Below are 23,845 nucleotides of genomic sequence, written 5' to 3' on the forward strand. Positions count from 1 at the left end.
TATTCATCCAAAAAAAAAAAACATTAGAACCCTAATTCCCAAACCTGCGCAGTTTTGTAAATCTTATGAATCATTAAACATATAGCCATATAGGGACCTCAATTATATCTGCTATAGACTGACAAAAAAAAAATGCACAAACTGAAGACAAAATTAATAACATAACCGAAAGATGTCAGAGAAAGGAAGAAAAGAATAACTTAGACCGAAAAAGGGGAAAACAAAAGCCAGAAATTTCATATATTCAGCGAAGTTTAGATGGAAATAATCATTCATATTCAGCCTCTAATGTACTCAAAGACTAGCAACTACCCTCTGTGTGTGTGTGTGTGTGTGTGTGTGTGTGTGTGTGTCACACACTGTTCCGAAATAAGTGTAAATACTTAATTGCATTAGGAAGTGTACCTGAATGTTATCACCACGAGGATGCTTGCGAGCTCCCTTCTCAGGGACATTCACTATCTGGCCAAGAATTTGTTATACTTCAGATAAATCAAAAGTATAGTCGCATACATAGTCTTAGAACTTACTAGTGGAAGCAACAAATATTAAGTTTTCCATCGGTGGAAGACTAAGATTGGAAGCCATGTATATACTTAGAAAACAAGAGACATATCAAACCAGAAGAGGATCCATTAAAGAATATTATTTTTATTTACCAAGAAGAAAATATTAGAGGAAAGAAGAAAGAACGGAAAGATACCAAGCCTCTCAAGACAAGGTCTCCAGGCTACAAGAAAACCAACCATTCAAGCCCCTACAAACAACAGTAAAGAATAAAAACCAAGCCCGTAAAAGCCCTTACCCTGCAAAACCCCAAGCTCCAAACTCCTGACACGCTATTGCCTAGCAAAACAATACAAACAAACCCCACGGAAAAGACCACAAAACCTTACGTACCAAGGTGTGAGATTATCCCTACAAGCACACTGTTCTAAAGGATTCCTGCCAATACCAAATCTATAGGTGAACTAACTATTGAAGCATTCAGAAAAAAGCTAACAAAACTGCAAACAGTGGTAGACTGTCATTGAACAGCCTACAAATAGCAAATCGACTTCATCAAAATTTCAAACCGTTGACCCTTGATATGTGTAATTCCCACAAAACCATTGGCTTCAGAGAGTAATCAAGGTTTAAAATACCTATTCTATGCACATACACATTACCATCAGCAAATACAATTTGATCTTAAACTACTAAATACTAGGTTACATGGAAATAACTACAGAAAAGCATCTGAAAAACAAAAGTATCTAATAAGTAGCACATGGATCCCAACTCCTCTTACCAACAGTAGTAGTACCTTACACAAATTTTTGTAAATTAAAATAGAGAACTCCAAAAAAATTGACTAATAATCCTTCATATACATCAAGAATTAAGCATTCACATAATAATTTTTCTAGGTTTACAGTAATTCATACATTATTGTAGCATTAGAAATTACTTGTATTAAATCTTTGAGAGAGGTGGTCTGTTGAGTCTTTATCATAAGCAACAGCTCAAAATTCATTTGATAAAAAATATGAAGTAATTTCATCCAATATATAGAGGCTATTGACGGTTCAATGGAAGTTTCCACTTAATGAATAGTTAATTCATCTTCAACTTCCAAGTGAATGGCAAAGAATCCCATAATAATTATTTTCTACAGAAATACAATCACATCACTATTGCACAAACCTCATGCAACATTAAAGGACCAAATACAGACAAGGATATGAATTATGAGAAACTGGGACCGAACAACACATGTCACCAAGCCCAGGTCACAGATACAGATATCAACATTAAATATCCTGTCTTGTAAGTTTGTAACATGCATATTGTGCTTTAACAGTTTTAACTCTAAAATCCTTCATTTCACGTCAAACCTAATAGAGGAACAGATATTTAAAAAGATTGACACAATTAGGTTTGCAAAGCATTAAGAAATAAAATGATTGGTCGAAGAAAATTTTGTATCCTTCCCTCTTTCTCAGAAATGGAATGGAGTAGAAAGTATGGTGGATCTTTCTCATTAGAAAATGAGCGAAAAAGAAGAATTCTGTCAAAAAAGAGCATTCCTCCCAGCAAGGATTTAGACTCTAAAACTTAAGACTGTTGATCATTTGTTACATTGTCTAAGTGGTACGTTAGTTCCTATTAGAGTAGGAAGGAACCATCTCACGGTGGTATTTACTCCTGTATTTTATTCTGGGAAAGAGAGGGTTTATTTCCACTAAAATCACTGGAAAAATCCCAACCCTCTCAAATTTAAGGCATTTGCTTCAGAGATTTCCAGTAAAAAGATAACAGCTAAGGTTGGAAAAGGAAATTCAGATGGCTTCTATGGTTCTGCATCACATTTTCCGTGAAGATGTTCTGAGAGTTATTTGATCCCCTTTGTTAATTCACTATGCCACTACTCCAAGAATTTGTCACCTCCTCAGCTTGTCTGGTTTTGATTGGGTTATTCTGAATGATATAGTTGAAATTGACTCGTTCTAGCATTGTGTACCTTTAAAAAAAATGGGGGGCGTACCCGGTGCACAAAGCTCCCACATGTGCGAGCTCCCCGGGGGGGGGGGGGGGAACTATGCAGCCTTACCCTGAGAATGTCAAAAGGCTGTTTCGACTGCTTGACCACCAGGTCGCAACTATGTTCTTTTAATAGAGGCTAATATTTCTTCTCATTACCACTCCTTCAACCATCTTGGAGAAAAGGAATGATAGAATCCTTACAGGCCACTATAGGCTGTATCTTACAACAGCAGATTGCCAACAGGTCCAGTACCAGACAAGGCATCAGATTCTGTAGCAGAAGATAGACACTAGAAACATGGTTCAAGAGGAGATTATATTTTGACAAAAGGACAACTCATTCAGATTTCTGGTACGGCAACATTTTTCTTAGTTTAATTATCTCTGGCACCAATTAGAACCAGCTAATTGTACCTGTTAGTTGTGCTTTCATTGGATTGTTAATTGTCTGTGGCCCTGCATATCAATAGGACCCCAATATTCTTTCAATTCAAGAAAAAGAAGACGTACCTAAATAGAGTATAAACAAGATGAAGGTACTAAGATTAACAAGCAGCAAGACCAAGAAAATTAAAATTACAAGTTACAGAAATAGTAGAGCTAAAGCATAATTACAGCATCTAACGGATTCTAGCGCTAGCAAGGAGATTCCACAAAGGAGAGTCCCACATCAAATGATTTTGACACAGGTCATAAAAGCCATTGACAGAGAGGGTGTGAATGTGTGCCAGTGGTGCAGGTGAATGATTTGATCACATTTGGACAGGGCATTGAGAAAGAAGATAATGATCGAGTACTCTAACAGATTATCATTTTCTTAATTCTCTAGAAAACAGATCTGGTGGGAATGTCCAGAAACTAAATGATTTCATCACATTTGGACAGGGCATTGAGAAAGAAGATAATGATTGAGTACTCTAATGGATTATCATTTTCTTAATTCTCTAGAAAACAGATCTGGTGGGAATGTCCAGAAACTAAATTTTCAGACACAGGAACCGCATTTAATGATCAACGATGGAAATGTATGAATTATTAACCATTCTTTTTCCAATAAAACAAGAATATAGGAAAGCAGTTTCGTAGTTGTGAAGGCAGATCAAAACAACCATGCTCAACCTGATCCCAGTCATGCACATATTTATGATTTGAATACACATTCATATAAGAATTCTTCAACCTATTGGACCACATGACAGAGGCACAGAGCAACTACCACAGAAGCAAAACAACCGTGTTTGTCATCAACCCACCAAAAATACATAGTCATATATTCTTAAGAATAAATCACATGCAAAGAGAAATCTTTAAACCCTTAATATTATCCCAAAATATGTAAAATACGGATCCATCTCTATAGTTTATCGTTATAAATTTCCTTTGGTCTCTGATCCACTAACAAATCAGTACAAGTAACTGAAAATAAAACACAGATGGAACACCCACAAGTATTTCTACTCCAAAGATTGGCTAAAGAAAAATAGAGAAGTAGTTAACTCATTTAGTTTAAACAAATGACAGAAACAGTGTAATGACGATGCACTCACAGTTCCTTCAAGCATTTTTAGTAATGCCTGCTGAACACCTTCACCGGATACATCCCTGCTAATGTTTAAGCTCTCAGCCTGCAGGAAAAAAAAATAACAAATTCTGATCCTTTGGGTATAGTTATCTAACCAACCTATTACTGTGTCAGTCATTAAACGACCTTCTTAGTTATCTTATCAACTTCATCAATGTAGACTATTCCTTGTTGAGCAGCTTGCACATTGAACTCAGCAACCTGAATACCAAGTTTAACAGAATAAAAATTGTGAATATTGAAAGGGCAATCAGAATGACAATTGAGACTGGAACATTTTAAAATTACATGAAGCCATGAACCATGAAACAGTATCACATTTAAATTATAGGGGAAGAGATTAGAGGAAGTACATCAATCAATATGTGCTTCAAAATGTAAATAAAAAGAGATATCGGTATGCAAAATGTGATGTGCACACAAATCACAACTTGTTGAGATGACCGTAGTTAGTTTACAATTTACTGTGGTTATTTACTATTTACTGTAGTAACTCTTGTAGATAGGGACGCTTAGTCAATGATACCCTATTTTCCTTATTTTGGTTGTAACCTTCTTATATAAGAATGATACCTATCATTACTGACAAGTCAACTGATTCTCAAACCTCAGGTTCTCAACTCAACTTGGTATCAAAAGCCAAAAACCCTAATTTCTCCTTCCCTTTTTTTTTTGGTTTTCTTCTCCGTTCTTAGGGGCCCTCGCCTCCTAGTCTAGCATGGTAGACTAAACCTCGTTCCATGCACGACTAATTTCAAGGATTAAAGTATCGGTATCAGTCATCGTATCGATCGACTAAATTTAAGATATGTATCAGAGGGTATCGTATCGCATCGGAGATATGCTCAGAGATCCACCATACTATTCATTCCACCACCCAAAAGGATTTGTCCCTTACTTCTTATTATTCGGCCTTATGCACTCTTGGCAACAGATGGATTTCTATCATCCGGTCCCTATGGTTTGCCATGTTGATGCTGGCACTTTCCAAAAGGAGAGAGAGATGGAACAGGTATATGGATTTTTAGAAATTCTAAACCCTGAGTATGATCAGGTAAGGGGTGAAGAATCTGAGCCGTGACACTTTTTCAATTCTCCTACAAGCATATAACATGGTTCAATCTGAGGATCGTAACTCTGTCATAGTGCCCCCAAAGTTCCTATTCATTCAGCATTGTTGGCCACTCTTGCTCTTGAGGACTCCTCTAAAGGGACTACCCCTGCTCGTGAGCCTGTTCAATGTCGCCCTCGCCATACCAAGGAAACTTGTCAGAAGCTCTATAGTCATCCCATAGGTGGTCGCAATAGCAAATCTGGAAAGCAAGGATCCCAGGCACATCTATATGAAACAGCTGACAGAACCTCTACTACTGCACCATTCTCTCTGGATCAAATGGTTGCTCTTAAGAAATTAATGGCACAGTTAGGCACCAATCCTACCTCTCCTCCTGTGTCCAATCTTGCTAATTCAAGTACCTTCCTTGTTTCTTCCCCTACTTCTCCTTATAGTTACTTGACTCAGGTGCTACCGATTGTATGACAAGTAATTCCGAGGTCTTCCATACTTATAATCCTTGTTCTGGTTGGGATAACATACATATAGCTAGTAGTTCCTGTCTCATATCTCTGGTAAAGGTCCTATATCTTGTTCTCCCACTATTTCTCTTCCTTCTGTTCTTCATGTTCCTAAACTGTGTGCTAATTTGCTTTCAATTTATCATTTGACTATGGAGTTGAACTGTTCTATTCCCTTTTTCCTACTCATTGTCTGTTTTAGGATCTAGTGACAAATGCAACGATTGGGTATGGTCGGGTCCATGATGGGCTCTACTACTTGGATTCTCTGTCAGCTACGCCTTCCCCTGTTTCAGCACTTACTCTTCGGTCAGACAACGCTCTCTCTCAACTCCACTAGTGGCACTGTCATTTGATTTAGTTGAGCACTGTGGTTTAGAACAGCTTCAGTGTGATATATTTGAGTTTGCTAGACATACACGCAACTCTTATCCCCTAACTAATATAAAAGTGATTTTTCGTTTTCTATTATTCATTTTGACTTATGGGGTCCTTATCAAACTATTGATAGAAATGGATTTCGTTGGTTTATTACTTTTATTGATACTTGGATGTATCTTCTTCATAGTAAGTCCATGGCATTTGCTTCTTTCCAGTCTTTCCATGCCATGATTCATACACAGTTCAATGCTACTATTCAGGTCCTTCATAGTGATAATGTCACGGAATACATTGATGGTACCTTTCAGCAGTACCTTGACTCTCATTGCATTCCTCTCGCAGACTTACTATGTAAGGACCCCTGAATAGAATGGGATCCCTAAGTGCAAGAACCGTCACCTTCTTGACGTCACTCGTGCTCACATGTTTGCTATTGGGGTTACTAAATACCTTTGGGGAGATGTTGTCCTTATTGCATCCCACCTTATTAATCAGGTCCATTCTAGCGTGCTTAACTTTAAGCCTCCTATTTCCTTTCTCCTAGATCCTTCCAATGCTTCTACTCTCCCTCCCCGGGTCTTTGGGTGTGTCTGCTTTGCTCATAACTCCCCCCTTCCCACTCCAAAGTAGATCCTCGTGCTCTAAGGTGTGTGTTCCTTTGTTACTCGGCTTCTCAAAAGGGGTATAAGTGTTATCACCCCCTACTCACCGCTTGTATGTAGCTATGGATGTCACTTTTCATGAATCCAATGCCTATTTCACATCACCTCTTCAAGGCGAGAGTCTTGAGGAAGAGCTTTCATTAGTTATAAATGTGTCTCATATTCAGGGGGAGCCACCAATTCCACCGCCCGTTCTACCCATAAAGGATATGATCACTTAAACTTAAAGGTCGAAGAAAAAGGGCACCACTAGTTACCAACCATATACTTCAACAGCACCTCCATCGGATCCGCCACTATCAGGTAATACTTCTCCTGTACTTGATAATGTATTTGTTGCCCCTTTAGAGGACAATCGTCCCATTGCTGCTCGAAAGGGAGTTTGTTCCTATACCCAACACCCCATTTCCCACTTCGTTTCTTATCCATCACTATCTCCCTCCTATAGGGCCTTTATTTCTTCGTTGTCTTCTATGTCTATTCCACAACATTGGAAAAAAGCCATCAATGATCTGAAGTGGAAGGCTGTTATGGTTGAGGAAATGTTGGCATTAGACAAAAATGATACCTGGGAACTTGTCCCTTCCCCTCAAGGGAAGAAATTAGTTGCGTGCAAATGGGGTTTTACAGTCAAGCAAAGGGCCAATGGCACTTTTAAAGGATACAAGGCACAGTTAGTGGCCAAAGGTTTCAACCAAACCTATAGGATTGATTACCGGGAGACTTTTGCACCAATTGCAAAGATGAATTCTGTCAGCGCATTGCTATCAATTGCTATCAATCTGGGATGGAATCTTCAACAATTGGATGTTAAGAATGCAATCCTCAATGGGGACCTTGAAGAGGAAATCTATATGGATGTCCCTCTTGGTTTTACATCTTCATCCGCTACTGGTCATGTCTGCAAGTTAAATAAGCCATTGTATGGTCTCAACTAAGCTCCTAGGGCATGGTTTGGCCGGTTCACAAAGCCATGAAGAGCTTTGGATATAGATAGAGTCAAGCAGATCAGTCCTATTCATCAAAGGGAAAGGTAACTAGATTACTTGCCTGATTGTCTATGTTGACGATATAGTGATTACTGGGAACAATGATGAGGAGATCTCCAATCTCAAGGCCCTACTAGCAAAAGCAGAGTTCGAAACTAAAGACTTGGAGCCTCTTCGGTATTTCCTTGGCATCGAAGTTGCAAGATCTAATAAAGATATCTTCATTTCCCAGCAGAAATATGTTTTAGATCTCCTTAGAGAGACTTGTATGCTTGGATGCAAACCTGCAGATGCTCCATGGAGGTCAATCATCAACTCATCAGTGCAGTGGGTGAGTTGAGCGATAAAGAACAGCACCAGAGACTTGTTGGCTGATTAATCTATTTATCCCACATTAGCCCTGATATTGCCTATGTTGTGGGGATTGTTAGCCACTTCCTTTATGATCCCCAGACTTCCCATCTTGATGTTGTGTACCATATTTTGAAATATTTGAAGTCCGATCCTGGGAAAGGTATTCTCTTCTCTATTAATGGGCACTTGAAGATAAAAGCCTCTACTGATGATGATTGGGTTGGATATGTTGATGATTGGAGATCTACATCTGGGTATTGTACCTTTCTTGGGGGCAATCTTGTTACATTAAAAAGCAAGAAGCAGCCCGTTGTGTCTTGTTCTAGTGTTGAAGCTGGGTATCGTGCAATGGCCCAGGGGATTTGTAAGTTGATGTGGCTTAAAAGCCTCTTGTGTGATTTTGGAGTTGTTTTTTAAGGCCCCATGCAGTTGTATTGTGATAACAAGGCAGCTATCAGTATTGCTCAACATCCTGTTTAGCATGAAAGAACGAAACATATTGAGAATGATAAGCACTTCATCAAAGAGAAGCTCGAACAAGGGACGATCTGCATATCCTTTATTAGTTTGAAAATCAGTTAGCTAATGTGGTTACCAAGGCTTTCCTCCACAAAGTGTTTTATCCTCTTATCTCCAAGTTGGGCATGTATGATAAACTCGGAACAACTTGGGGGGGAGTGTTTAGATGACTGTAGTTAGTTTACTATTTACCGCAGTAACTCTTGTATATAGGGACGCTTAGTCAGCAATACCCTATTTTCTGTATTTTGGTTGTAATTGATGCAGATAAGGCTGCACTTATCTTGTTGGACTAGCATAACCAGCTTTGGAAGCCAAGAGCCAAGAGGAACCAGTCCAGCCCAAGGTTTTAGTCCAACAAGGGTTGAAAATAAGTAGTAGTTTCCTAGTAGTCTTTTATTTCATGCTTTTACTTGAACGTAGGAGTTAGGACTTCTTCCTTGCACTAGTTTCCTGTTATGCTTGTTTCCTACTTTAGGTTGGATACTAACTCAATTAAGTTTCTAATTTCATGTCTCCATTTTTCCTATATATAGGCTGTAACCGATGGACAACTTAGCTTGAATTTATTTGAATGAGAATTAGTGGAATTTGTGTTCTGTGTGACTCATTTTCCCCCTGCTACTCTAGTTTTTCCTTCTTCCCTAAGGCCCTCCATCAACTTGGTATCAAAACCGAAGGATCCTCATGCCTTCCCTTCCATCTCTATTATGGTTTCTACAGAGACTGAGAACAGCAAAAAAAAAAAAAAAAAATCGATTCTGACCAAAGAAGAATCGACCCTCCCTATCTCACCACCCACCTCTTTCTCCCAACTTCCTTCGATCGAACCCCTTTTCAAGGTTTTTCACAACTAACAATAAAACTAACCTATTGACCTCCCCAGGAACCTATTGATATCCCCAAGACTTCACAACTTTGGAGGACTAGATACAACTAACTAAAATTCCCATGGGCCACTTATCCCTCATATGTAGGCTTTCAAAATAGGCCCATTATAATAGAAAATAAAAAATAAAATGAAAAACCAACCCATGGTCCATATCATAGTTGTCACGGCGCCAAGGCGAACCAAGGCGGTGGAGGGTTGTCTAAGCGCTTAGGCGAGAAGGCGCCCGCCTTAAGGCGAACTAGGAGAACAAGTGTTATTTTTTATTTTTTCAATTTTCTAACATTATTTAGTAAGTTATATATACCTTGTATCATAAAAAATCAAGATTAAGCCACATCAAGTCATTAAAAATCAACATTTAGCCACATCAAATCATAAAAAATTAACATTAAGTCATATTAAGTTATAAAAAATCAACATTTAGAAAAATGCTCTAATTCTATAATAAGTTTGACTGGTCAAATGATTTTATTTTTACATGAGACTTTTTGTATTAGTTATAATATAAAACCAGCTTTCTAACAAGTCTAAGATTACTTAAATCTGAGTTGCAATGACAAAGTAATGCTTCAGTCAAACTTATTTTTAAGTGCGCAAATACTGTTAAAATCGCTTGAATGAAAATAATTTTATGAATATCAAAACAAAATATTTTTTTACCGGACTTTTGGTTTTTAGCAATGTTTTAACATGATAGAATTTATAAAATTTTCATAATTGAGAAAAATCCTAGCATTTAAAAGTTGAAAATCGTCCATATAACCAAAATCCAGTTTTTGTTCTTGGACTCGGAGGTTGACTTTTTATCCTTTTAGAATTTGATTTTTAAACTATTTTTATTGGATTCAAATAGGGGGTATTTGCTTATTTATGAATAATATCTTAAGTAAATAACAAATTACTTGAATGATATTTGGCATAAATAAGTGCCGAAACAGAAGGCAACATGCAGTGCAACAAGGCCGTTGTCGCCTAGGCCCCAGGCAAACCGCCTAGACGCCTGCCTTGACAACTATGGTCCATATACCCATTAAACTAGGATTTGGGCTTGTTGCAGTGTGAATACTTGTGCTAGAACCTCTCATGATCTACATCACTATCAAAAAAAGCCCTGAAGTCAAACTACCATTGTAGTTGTCTTTAATTTTAGAATCTTAAGGTTCACACTGTGTATAGAGGGTCTAAAATAGGGTTTCCTAGAAGTTTTACGATCTAATTTGGCCAATTGGGCCTCGAAACTTGTAATTGAAATTGTTACAATTTCGACTATTTTGGTTTCGGTCGGAATATTTCAGTTTCGAGCTTGGTTTCGACTAGGCTCAAAACCTAAATTGAAACTTGGATTAGGATACTATAATTAGATAGAAATCTGTTTTGAGCTTATTTACTTTATTGTTTGTGAGAATGATTAGGAGTCCTTTTATGGGTCAATTTAGGAATTTTAGGTCTATATATATGTAATGCGCCCCTCGTCAATTAAAGATAACTTGAGTAAAGAATGAGGTTTTTTATTAAGATTTTTGGTGGTGTTGATCAAATCCCAAACTTCTTTTCTCTTCTCTTCTACTCTCTTCTTCTCTCTTCTTCCTCCAAATAAGATGGATCCCATCTCTTTTCCCTCCCCTTCATCTACCTCATTTTTTCCCTCAACAATGCTTCCTTTATCTCAAATCAAATCATAGATTTGATCATTGGACCTACTTGCATATGAGATCCATAATCTGGATTTTAAGATTGCATCAATCACGATATCATTGGCGAAGAGCATACACCATGAGACCTTGTCTTGAATGCAGGGATGAATGCTAAGTTGGAGCTATAGAGATCAACCTTAGAAACAAGAGTCTTTAGAATTAAAAGATCGAAGAAAGATTATATGATGTGCAACTTCAGCTAACGATATGGTGAAAATTAAGGAAAGAGAGATACTGCAAACTAACTATTTTAGATATCTAGGGTCATCTATAAATAAAGAATATGACATAGAGGATGATATTTCACACAGAATTAAAGTGGGATGGATCATGGTCCGAGGTCTCGTCGAGATCTCGCTAAAATCTCATTTTTCGGCTTTGGCAAGTCAAGAGACTCGAGACCACAGGTGATACTGGAAAACAACAATATCTTGCTCAAAATCTATTTTTCTCACTGAGATTTCAGTTCATTTCTCAGTTTCAACTCTGACAAACCAAACCAAGTCATAGGATGTTTTAAACTCCATTTCGATGAGATTTCTCACGTTTCTCACTAGATTTCGCCTATCTCACCCAACTGTAAGTCATCCATATACATACCATTTTCTATGTCTTTTAATTTAGTTATTTAAGTTGTTTTACACTTTTACTTGAATTATGTGTCTTAAAAGTACTAGATAGTGTGTGGAATAGCCTAAGGTAGAGCTCATCAACGCCATAGACTACCAACCTAGGGTCCAAAATCAAAGTACCATTTTAGGTTTGATTTTTTTTAAAATCTAATGTTTCCCTTGTGTTTTAAAGGCCTAAACTAAGTTAGACGACAAGTTTTAAGGGCTAACTTGGCCATATGGCCACCAAAACCCATCCCCAAGTTTTCCGAAGTTGTCATGTCCCAAAATACATGGTTTCACCAGGATTTGGTGAGAACTCGATTTTTGGCCTAGGCGAAATCGAGACCTCGAACTATGGGATGGATGAAATGAAGAGGGCCATTCAAATTAATGTGTGATCGATGTATTCCTTTAAATCTTAAAAGAAAATTCTATAAAACTATTGTACGATAGTCTATGATGTATGGGGCAGAATGTTGGGCAATTAAGAAAGTTATATAGAGAAGTTATGTGTTGCAAAGATGAGGATATTAAGATAGATTTGTAGCAAAACTAGGAAGGATAAGGTAAGGAATGAATGTATTAGAACTGATTGGGAGTTGTCCCGTTCATTGACAAGCTCCAAGAAATTCGTTTGAGGCGGTATGGCCGTGTTCAACGAAGACCTGGGGGATGCCCATTAAGGAGTGATCTGAATTCCGATTGAAGGAGCTAAAGCCTAAAAGAGCTATGGGCAGGCCTAAAATGACCATAGAAGAAGTAACCCCATTTAGCTGAGATTTTCCTGACTTTCTGGTGCTATGTTCAAGGAAAGAGATCCTAACTGAGTCCTAACTCCTACATTCAAGTTTGGAAAATGAGAGGTACGAAATAAAGAACAAAATAAGCTACTAATTTTTTTCCAACCCTTATTGGACCAAAACATTAAGATGAACCGGTTCTTCTTGGCTCTTTCCAAAGCCAGTCATGTTGGTCCAATCAGGCAAGTGCAGCCGAGTCTGCATCAGCAGTACACATGATTCAAGACTTGAATAACAAAAGAAGGACTAATTGAAAAAGGAAACTACTCCCTTAGGTACCCATAATTGTGTGCATGTAAGATTCCTTAAATCTAGGAATGTGCCCCACAAGACACTAATAACTCCCAGTCTCCCACTACTATATCTCTATCAACTAAGGCTACTATGACACTCTTAAAACAACTTTCAAATATTATCCTACACTATTAGTATTAAAACCATAAAATTACATTGCTCCACATAATAAAATTCAAATCTAAGACCCAAATTGAAAGATCAAGCCATCGGCCCAATCTATAATATAACTACCCAAATTGAAACATTGATGCAGCTGCATACAGGGTTAATGTCTATGCAACTGCATCAATGTCTTACATCCCAAAGTTCTCAACACAAAGCCACCCTCTAAATTCCAGAATATAGCAGTCCCTGAAGGACAATCCTTATAATCAAGCCACTAGATTTATCCTAAATGGGTTCAGTAATTATGATTGAAAACATTGAAAAACCCAACAGTTGAAACTTCTTCCTGGTTCGTTTCTCTACAGATCTTAAAGAAAATGACTAAAGCATGCATGAAGGTCATATAAATGTAACAGAAACCATAAATTCACTACGTTATTTCAAAAGAAAGTTGACAAGCTAAATGCAGGGTGAAGGAATGTAGAGGGATTAATCTGTGACAATTTTGTTCAGCCGATATTCTCAAGCAAATTTGAGGCTAAGAAGAAAAGTATTTGGGTCGAATCGATCTTCTTGCGTCCTCTTTGAAATGATTCTATTTGGATGGCCCCTTCTGTTTCTGATGTTTCCTGGGCCTTGCATAAGTTTCTAGCTTAGGCCTATCACTACTAGGGCCATTTCCTGTCATATTGATGATGTGGCTTCTCTTTCCTCTGGCTTGACCACTGGCACCCGATGGGGGTTCTCCTACACGCAGTTGGTGCTAGATCAATTTACAGTCCGGGATTCTCTCAGCAGTCCATGGTTGCAGAATCATTAGGCATAATGATTGACCCCTCCACACCACCACCCCCCCCCAAAAAAAAAAAAAATTCCTCCTTTCCCCTGTTAGATGCCATCTAGAATGCCTAATCCATTCCCAAAAGGTCTCTTGGTAGAGGAGAAAATGTTGTTTGGTATGCATCTTCTTTGGGCCTTTTCAGCAAGCGGCTTGGGAACTCATTAGATCTTGTGGGACCTTATCGCCTTGGCGCAAGTTAGTGTGGTTCAAAGGGCACATCCCTCGTCATAGATTAACTATCTGGCGGGCCCTCTTCAACTTCCTTCCAACGTAGTCTTTCCTCATCCATAGTAAGATTCCGGTCTCTCCTTGCTGTCTCTGCTGGAATGCTCAGGAAGACATGGATAATCTCATTTTTGCTTGCCTTTTCTCCACTTCCATTTGGAAAAGGCTCTTGCAAAATACTAGCCAAGAAGCCGAAAGATTCTACCATTCAAGAGGGAATGGATCTTGGTGGATATGTCCTTTGCCGGTAAATCTCCCCATGATGTCGGTAAGCTAGCTATTGGTGCCACTATCAACCACATTGGTATGGAGCGCAATCTCTAGAAAATGGTCTTTCATCTCCGTTGATATCAAGAGCAAGATCGAGATCGCTTTAGTCTCCGCTTATTGTATTGATTCCCCAAGCAACAAAAATACTGTTGTCCCCTACCCTCTAGGGTCTGTCCATCTCCCTTCTGCAGACCTCCCCCAGAGGATTGGGCTTAGTTTTCATGTAATTTTGTCCTCCATATTTTTCTTTTTCCCTTTCGGGGTCCCCTGTATCTCCTTTCCCCCATTTAGTAATGAATTTTGTCCATCCAAAACATTATCCCAACTTAATGGGGTCGATTACATGTGGATTCTAAGCAAGGACAAGCACAAGGATCTATGCAAAAAGATTGACGGGTTATGGCTAATTATAATAAACGCCGGCTGTCAACCTGACGCACCACTACAAATCAGCCACATGCTTATAATGAATTTTGCATTCACCCAAAAAAAGAAATTTGTAACAAAATTATAAAACAAATTGTATTATGCTCAATTTCTTGCTTAGCACCTGAGCTCCAATATAAACCATAAATTCGAATATTCAATCATTTGAAGTACATATTCAGAAGATTAAGAAATAAGTGACAAAGAAGCCTGTGTGTACAATTACATGCAGTAATCGCAAACCATACCGTAAGTAACTTGTACAATATTGACTCCACGTCCTCTCCAACATAACCTGCCTGAATAAAAAATTGATCACTTGTTACAGCTTTTACCTTTGAGAGGAAGAAAAGTATTGAATAAAAAATTTGAATAGCATTTATGATCTAACTGCAGTAACAAAGCACTCTATCAAAGCCAATCCAAAAATATTGCAGAATTAATGATAGTGACCACAGCAGACCACTTGTACACTACCTAAAACCGAAGTTTTTCATATTACTCTAAAAAGAATTCTTTTATGAATGAAAGTTTAAGTGTTACTACATTATTTTCACAGACAAGACCCTTATGCGCAGAGGCTTGGCTAAGAAACCACGCGGTGATATTAAAAAATTCCCATGACAACAGGTCAATACATGAGTCTGAAAAGGTAAATCCTAAAAAGTATATCTTCAACCTTGGAATGCTGACAGCTAAGATGATTCAAACATCATCATCACCAAAACATAGTACAGTAAAAAGATCAAGAATTGAACTTGCCTGTGTCAATGTTGTTGCATCAGCAATAACAAAGGGCACATTCACAAAACGAGCCAGTGTTTTTGCAAGTAATGTCTTTCCTGTACTCAGAAGTATGTAGTCAGAACAGAAATATCTAAACATGGCAGTCTGTTATCACACCAACACCAAGAAAGTGAGAAATATCACCAATTTACTGCATGGTAGACAAGTCATCCAGAATCACAAGCACTGATCATACCTGAGCCCGTTGGACCCATCAAGAGGACATTGCTTTTTTCTAGCTCCACTGAATCATCATCATTTTCAGGTTCAGGGTTGCCTGATTCCCCTCCAGACCTGGAAATTTGAATCAAGAAAATATACAGCTATCAAGTGATGCACAACAATAACGAACTTACTTCCAGAAGCACTCTAACTGCTTAGGAATCCATTGCAACTCAAGGAACAAAAATGAGCTCTCTCCAACAGCGTGAGTCAAAGAAAAAGATCTATTGCACCAAAAACCAAGTTGAAAGGCCAGCCCAAAAGAACTTACCCTTTCTGCAAAGAGGCGTGGTATATCCGTTTGTAGTGGTTATACACAGCCACTGAGAGCACCTACAACATGAAAGAAAACTTAAAAGTGTGTAACATAAAACCCCAAAGGCAGCCAAATGTGTAAAACCAACTTCCCTCCCACCCCATATATTTTCTCAACAACTAGGGAAGAAAAATATAATAAAATAAACTAACTATGTTACAGTCAAAAGATCTCCTCTTACATCCTAGAACATTACAGAAATCAATCACAAAATAACAGAGAAGAACATCTCAACCATAGAAAATTAGGCTGTGTTTGGTAGCCAAGAGAAGAAAAAAGTAAAAAAATTCTACTATTTTCTTGGTTTAAGAAATTCTCATTATGTTTGGTATGTACTGAACCAAGAGAAGATTACTTTTTTTCTTCTTTTTTTTTTTTTTTAAAATTCACCTTGGGAATGGAAAAGTTTTCTTGTGCTGCCAAAAAAAAAAATCTTGCCTAAAATACAAGAAAATTTTTAAAAAAATTATTTTCTTTTCTTTTCTTCTATTGGAAGCCAGATAGACATAATTTTTATTTCTTTCCATTTTATTTCATTTCTATCCTTTTCTTTTCTTCTTCTCCTTATTACCAAACACAGCCTTAATGTAGAAGTGCACACCAGAAAAAATGGTAACTTCATAAGTGCAGAGCTATGCCACAGAAAATGCAGAAAGAATCACATATTGAATCAATCAACGGATCAACAAATGAAAGGAAGCATTCAAATGCACATACATCAAACATAAAAATATGTGATCATGACCATGCCATTAAAAAGCAAGAAACATAAGTAGAACTAACTACCCACTTTTTTTTTTTGGTAAGGAAATACCCACTTTCAAACCCTCCAAAATGTGAAAACGTATTCAAATGCATACATGCATAAGTACTTTAAGCTGAACATCAATAAAACCACCAAACATCATTCAAGGATTTTTTTTTTTCCTTTTTCCTTTTTCCTTTTTTCTGTTTTCTTTCTCTTGAATGTCTCAAGTTGAGAACTAATACAAGAATAATCATCTAGAATAAGTAGATTGTTGAACATCAGAAATTGCGCACCTTTTTCGCTCGTCCCTGACCAATAACAAACTTATCGAGCCCCTTGCGGATCTCCTTGGGCGTAGGTAAATCTTTTCCGAGATTGGATCCACCCCATCCACCCTTCTCTCCAAATGAGCCGCCACCACTGCTCCCACCTCCACCGCCAGAACCACCAGGACCAGCGGCCCGTATGACATTGACGCCAGGCGCAAAAGGTGGGCCTGGAGGAGTGTGCACCGCCAGCCCATTCCCGTTATTTTCGGGTGGTGTTGGTGGAGGTCGCCAACTCTCAGGAGGTTCACCGCCGTAAGATCTCAAAGTCTCCCAGAACGACACCCGAAGCCGATTCCCGAAATCCTCCTCGCCACCACCACCACCTGCGACGCTTCCGTCGCCTTCGCTGCCGCCCTCGCTGGATTTCCTGTCAGAATCCTTGGCTAGTACTCCTCCTCCACCTCCTCTGATCCTTCCAATCTCAATGAAGCTGCCCTGCAGGGGAGCCATCTTGTAGGGGCGGAAGTAGTAAGCTGTCTTGCAATTGGGGCAGAGATTGACGGCCTGGTAGCCTCCTCTGTCGCCTGCAGCCAGGGAAGAAGAAGTGGGGTGACGATTGGAGAAAAGCAGGTCCATCTGCTTGGAGCAGCGAGGGCAATTGGCCTCGGCTCGAATCTTGCGGGTCTGGAAGTCATCCGAGCTGCCCTCCCATTTTTGGCGCTCCTGGAGGTGAAAGCCGATGAGAGACTCCCTGCGACGGTAGGAGCCGACGTGGAGGTAGTTGAACTGAGTGGTGATGGGCGATTTCTGGGAGAAGCGGTAGTTCTTCGACTGAGTCTCCGATAGGACTGCGAATCGGCCGGTTGTCGTCGCCGTTTCCTTTGCGAGCTTCTTCCATCTGAAGATTCCAGACATCCCTCACTTCCTCCGAATTCAAAACATAGGCTTTTTTCTTTTAGAAAAATTCGAAGCGAAGGTTGACCGGAGATAATGTCAGGTAGAGAGATAAGTTTCTATAAAGAGAGAGAGAGAGAGAGAGAGAGAGAGGAGGAGAGAGACTGATTACGAGATTAAGTTCAGTAGAAGAGGATATCTATAAAGATAAAAAGGCCAACTTTAAACAAGAAAATGAATAGAGAAAAATGGACAGAAACAGACGGAGAAAGGGAGAGGAGAGAGAGAGAGAGAGAGAAAATTCACTCGTTTGGATCAGAAAAATTAAGGGCTCAGTTTCCTTTCGTGCTCCAGTCTCTTTTTCAAAAAAAATCACCGTTTTAAATTTTAACATGGAAGAAGAGGATAAATATAATTAAGAATTTAGGATGAGAGAAAGATTATTATTAGATAAAGTGGAGAGCGATTGTAGGAGAAAATGGCGATTGTAGGGGCGCTCCTTCGTGCCTCCCCTCCTTTTGTTTCACAAAATATTTTTTTTTTGTGGGCGGGGGATGGGGTGGATTCACAAAACATTTGACCACGCGCTGTGAGGACCGAGGAAACGGTTCCGGGTTCCGGGTTCCGTTTTCCGGGTGGGGTCTTGGCGACACGGCGTTGTTTGCTTTCACTTGTTCATTATATATCGTTTTGATCTCCTCAAATGGCAGATCGATCGTCGATTCTGTGTTATTATATAACAAGTAATTATTAATAACGGACTCCGATGTGATATTATGATGTAGTCTTTTTTCAATATTTTATTTAGAAAAATTTACAATACCACTTCTTAGGGAATGTCACAATTATAAGAATATCCCTATATGTTATCAAATTAGACTTAGACCCCTTATTGTCAATCACATGTCAAGAGTGAGATGACTCGAGTAATGTTTACTCGCTCATGTTCTTCTGACAAAAGTAATTCAAAATATAAGTTCATCCAAAAAAAATAGAGTTATTCCTCACTTGTGAAGCGATCATACATTCATACCTTCAGTCATTCTTCACTTAAGACAAAAGAGAAGAAGGAATATATTAAAACTTAAGAAAAAACATGGCTCATCTAACTCACCAAGTTTTGAAAAGAAAAAAAAAAAGAGAGTTGGAAAACTCAGTTTTCAACTATGGGTTTAAGTAATTGGAATTGAATCAGTTGAATTGTTTAACTTGAATGGAAATCGGACGCATCCTATATGATTATAGTTGATTTGAAAAACCCTATAGTAGATTGGACAATCAAACTAGTACGATCCAAAAATCATCCTGATTAACCCAATTACTGCAACCCCTTGTGACTATGTGTTGGAATCAATGCCAATAAGAGATTGTTGTTGCAGGTTGTACTCAAAGGGATTCGGATCAAGTTTACATATGAGATTATTCTCATCGCTTGAAAAACCAGAGCGATGAAGAAGACAAATATAAGGAACCCTAAAAAGACATTTCCTCCTCTCAAAGGGCAGGTGCGATTAATACTGAGTCAGCAAAAAGGCCCTTATCATGTACAAAGGGGTGAACAGGGCCAACCCGGAGCATCGTTTCACCTTTTCTTGCGACAGGTTGGCACTCTGAAACGATGGCGTGGATCCTCTCCATTTGCTTAGTCATCGAAGGGGCATCCCCTAAAACGAAAAAACAACCCACGCTTTTGCATCACTTCCAAGAAAACCACAACACATTTAATGCCAATAAGCAGACGACAAAGAGCTGAATAGGGATGAAAAGAAGAATTAATCAAGCCTTGAGGCACCATGGCCTAGCATATTCCCATTGACCTCTAGAGGATTGATGAGAGTGGGGGGCAAACTTTTATGGCTATAAAAAACATGACCCGAAGGGATCGACTATGCTCAGTGTAATTTAGGCGTAGATGACATAAATCAGTCGGCCAAGGAAGGAGTTGACATACTGGTAGCACCAAGCAAATCTTAGGAGATGAACGACTATGTAATACCCTACTTCTTAAACCCGGTCTGATTTAGCGGTTGAACCGGTTAACCATGCAAGGACCGAACCAGAGGGAGTTAGAGCGGGTTCCTTATGGGCTATCATGGCAAGGGTGACCTTAAACACCGGCTGGCCCGACAAGTCCGAGCCAGTGCCAGAAGAGACGGGAGTGCCTAAGCCGTGTACATGCACCTACCATAAGGCCATGTACGGATAAAGCAGGTATTATAGCCGTATTTTAAGGTATATACGTATGCTATATCGTATGCCAGGGGTGGGGTTCACGCCGAGGCCCGAACTCTGTCAAAATTCCAAGTTTTGGCCTCAGGTGGGTGGACAGGTGGGTGCACCCACCCCACCTGAGTGACCCATCCATGTGTACTATTCATTTATTTAGGAAGTATATATATATAGCATTTAGGATTTTCTTTTCTTTTCATTTATGACACCCGTACGTTGGTGAGGATAGTAAAGAGGAGAGAGAAAAGAAAGGGAAGAAGAAGGGAAGAGGAAGAAGAGAAGGATTTCGGCGGCGTCGAAGCTTGATCTTCCCATTCCGGTGCCGGTGGAGTGATCTTCAACTCTAGATCTACATTTAGAGGTAAGCAAAGTTGGGTTCTTTGAACATTCACCATACCCAAGCTTAAACCCTTGATTCGAGTAGGGTTTCTTAAGATCTTATAAATCCCCTTTGAAATGATGGATCTAAGGTTTAATAGATGATTTATGTGTTGATCTTGGAGGATTTGAAGAGGTATTGACAAGGTGGAAGAAGCATTGTGGATTTGAAGTGATTTGGAGGGTTTGAAGTTGTTCTTGAGCAAAGAAGGTAAGATGGTTTCCCATCACTTGAATCTAACCTAGATCTAGGTTAGAGCCATCCTATAAGACTTGAAGGTGTGAAGAATGGGTTGGGAAAAGTCTCATTTGAATCCCCAAAGAATGGAGGAAGTTGGGAAGAAACGACTATTTTCCCACCAAGACCGGTGGGTGGAACCGGTGGGCCCCTACCCGCCTGTGGGCACCCACCTAAGAGGGCAGGGGCCTTCTGGCCCAACAGGCAGGTGGAACCGACGGGTGGAACCGGCGGGTACAACCGGCGAGCCCCTACCCACCGGTCCAAACCGGTGGGTAGGACCGGTGGGCCAGACAACCCACTTGTCTGACCCACCCGTGTGGCCCCGAAAGTGATCCTTATGTCCGATTGAACCCAAATCGGACGTGTGACCTTCTTTTAACGTTCTAAACATGATTTTGTCATCGGATTATGTTAATTTTGATTCTAAAATGGTGAAGTACTAACCCCGCTCAATTATGTTAGGTTCACCAAATCCTACCCGATTCGCACTGGATCTCACCCGTACCGAACGGGAATCCTTGTACACTACAAGTAAGTGGGGAGAGGACGTTTGGCCTTGTTTCAAGGCATTTTTTGGCATTCATTTAACTATATATAGTTTAGTCATGCCATTATGAATATGCTATGTAGATTAGTCATTCCTCACATTGTTATGCATGTGTGCTATGTTTACTTTCTAAATGCCAATTGAATGAGATGTTTATATGTTGAATGTGGACATCATGGTGCATGATGCATTGATAGACTAGATGTCGTAGTCGGCCTGAAAACGAGTGCATTGGTGGCCCGTGGAATGGGACGCGGTGGCACTATGCAATCGTACTATTGTCATATAGGAGCATGCGGTATTAGGATTTTCACCATCCCGTGCTACGACCCTTCCCAACATGGGTTAAGATGTTGGGTTATCATTTGGGGGGAAGCTGTGATTGCGGTCGTCGGGTCACTGTGGCGGTTAGACATAACGCCCGGAGGGTCATGTAGGACAGCCGGCAACCCCGGTGGTACATTCAAGAGGGCCAATCGTACTGCTTTTAAATTGCTGGAGTTAGCTCTTTTATTTTCAGTCATTTACATTTCTGTTGAGAGCCGGTGGACGGCATTATCTTTACTTTTTCGAGTACTCCCGGTGGGCCTTCTCTGACAGCCCTATGGGCGTATCGCGGGAGGGAGTTCGCGGCTCGTATCCGAAGTATACGCGCACTGTGGCTGTAGTAGCACTAAAACCAAGGACTTAGTAATGTTGCTTAGGTGGATGTGATTTAAAATGTATAGCATGACATGTAGTGCATATGATTGTGTTTTGATGTGTGGACTGTTGTGTGGTCCATCTTACCACTTACTGAGCTAGTGAGCTCATCCCACGTGTACATCCCTTTTTAGATGATTTTGTAGGTCATACATCTGAGGAGCATGGGTGGGTCCCACAGTCGAGTTCCCTGAAGAGGACTGGTGGACCCCTGAGGAGTTAGAGCACGGCACTGACTGCTCGTGCGAGAGTTGTGCTGCGGGACAGCAGTTCTGAGGCCAAGCTGAGCTCCACCCTTGAGGCCGTGCTGAGCTCCACTTCTGAGGCCGAGCTGAGCTCTACCATGTGATGCCGAGCTGGGCTCAACCCTTGATGCCGAGCTGTGCTCTAGCCTTTGTTGCCGAGCCGAGCTGTGTACTTTGATTATTTTGATGATTTCCTTTACATACTTGATATATGAATTGTACTTTTATTGTGTAAATATCATGCCTTCAAGCCCACATGTATATAATTATTGTATCACAATTCAGGTATCAAGTATTATGGGATTATTCGCAGGTAAAACTTAGTCTTCCGCTGATCTTATGAGCTTATATTAGTTGCGTGTATGCTGTGGTGGAATATAGTATCTGATGATCCTGGCAGGTTTGGGTTAACCGGTGTTAACCCGGTCACTAGCCCGGTTCTGTGAGAACTGGGTGTGACAGACTAGGTCATTACAATGGAAGATCCTCTAAGCTGACTAGGAAGGCCACTTGTTGAGCGGTATGGGCAACTACATACGTTGAGCCCTCTGTCGATTGGCTCAAAGTCTAAAACAACACCATCAAGATATACTCCCTAAAAAGAGGGGAAACTGATCAAGCCTAACCGAGCATCACAAGTCATGGAGCAAATCCAAGAAGGAAATCCGTTATAACAAGCCTTCCCTCGAATGAAGGGAATCTCGCCATATCCTCCAATATATGGCCAACATGGGAATATTCCCATAACAAAAACGATCTTCACTCACTCTCCCGCTATAACTCTTACTAGATTTAGACTCCTACCTACAATTGACAACTTCCAAACCGAGACTTTACGCAGACAACCACCATCTCCAATTATAAAAACCTATATAAACCCCTTCCCAAATGACCGATCTTTTTCCATTATAAATCAAAATTATCTATTTGCATAGAGGTCTGACTTAGGCATTGGATAGTCCCCCACCAGATCATCCCGGCGCTCATTCTCTAGTGTTTGTTTCTCTTTGCAAAACTCGAAGGAAGCCTTAAGTTATTTCTTGCCGCAACAATTCATAATTGTTGAAATATGAGATATGTTTACAACAGATTTTGTAATCACTTTTTTTCTACTCCTAGCTTCCTGTTTTTTCCTCTTTTGAGCAATTTAGAAACAGGGATAGAGTTGGTGATTTTATACTTTCATGTGAATATTGTCACACCCCATTCACACCGAACCGGGCCAGTGACCGGGTTAACACCGGTTAACCCAAACCTGCCAGGATCAACAGATACAATATTCCACCACAGCATACACACAACTAATAAAAGCTTATCAGATCAGCAGAAGACTTGGTTTACCTGTGAATATTCCCCAAATACTTGATACATAAATTGTGATACAATAGTTATATACATGTAGGCCCGAAGGCATGATATTTACACAATAAAAGTACAATTCACATATCAAGTACATAAAAGGAAATCGTCAAAATCAGAGTATACATCTCAGCTCGGAATCAGAACATAGAGCTCA

The 23,845-nt window shown here is 39.7% G+C and overlaps 1 protein-coding gene across 1 annotated transcript in view; it reads right to left on the reverse strand.

Annotated features, from left to right (window-relative positions):
• LOC122073389 (CLP protease regulatory subunit CLPX1, mitochondrial-like) overlaps nucleotides 1-18,424 on the reverse strand; it is a 42,707-nt gene extending 24,283 nt beyond the window's left edge. Inside the window, exons 1-8 of the mRNA XM_042637970.1 lie at nucleotides 17,118-18,424; nucleotides 16,032-16,093; nucleotides 15,735-15,832; nucleotides 15,515-15,594; nucleotides 15,001-15,051; nucleotides 4,235-4,309; nucleotides 4,074-4,151; nucleotides 406-462 (exon numbers count right to left, since the gene is read on the reverse strand). Coding sequence (XP_042493904.1) covers nucleotides 406-462; nucleotides 4,074-4,151; nucleotides 4,235-4,309; nucleotides 15,001-15,051; nucleotides 15,515-15,594; nucleotides 15,735-15,832; nucleotides 16,032-16,093; nucleotides 17,118-18,008 — 1,392 coding nt within the window. The 5' untranslated portion in view covers nucleotides 18,009-18,424. The remainder of the gene's footprint in view (nucleotides 1-405; nucleotides 463-4,073; nucleotides 4,152-4,234; nucleotides 4,310-15,000; nucleotides 15,052-15,514; nucleotides 15,595-15,734; nucleotides 15,833-16,031; nucleotides 16,094-17,117) is intronic.
• Between the last annotated feature and the right edge of the window lie 5,421 nt (nucleotides 18,425-23,845).

This window comes from Macadamia integrifolia, chromosome 3 (assembly GCF_013358625.1).
Source record: "Macadamia integrifolia cultivar HAES 741 chromosome 3, SCU_Mint_v3, whole genome shotgun sequence".
In the NCBI taxonomy this organism is placed as follows: domain Eukaryota; kingdom Viridiplantae; phylum Streptophyta; class Magnoliopsida; order Proteales; family Proteaceae; genus Macadamia; species Macadamia integrifolia.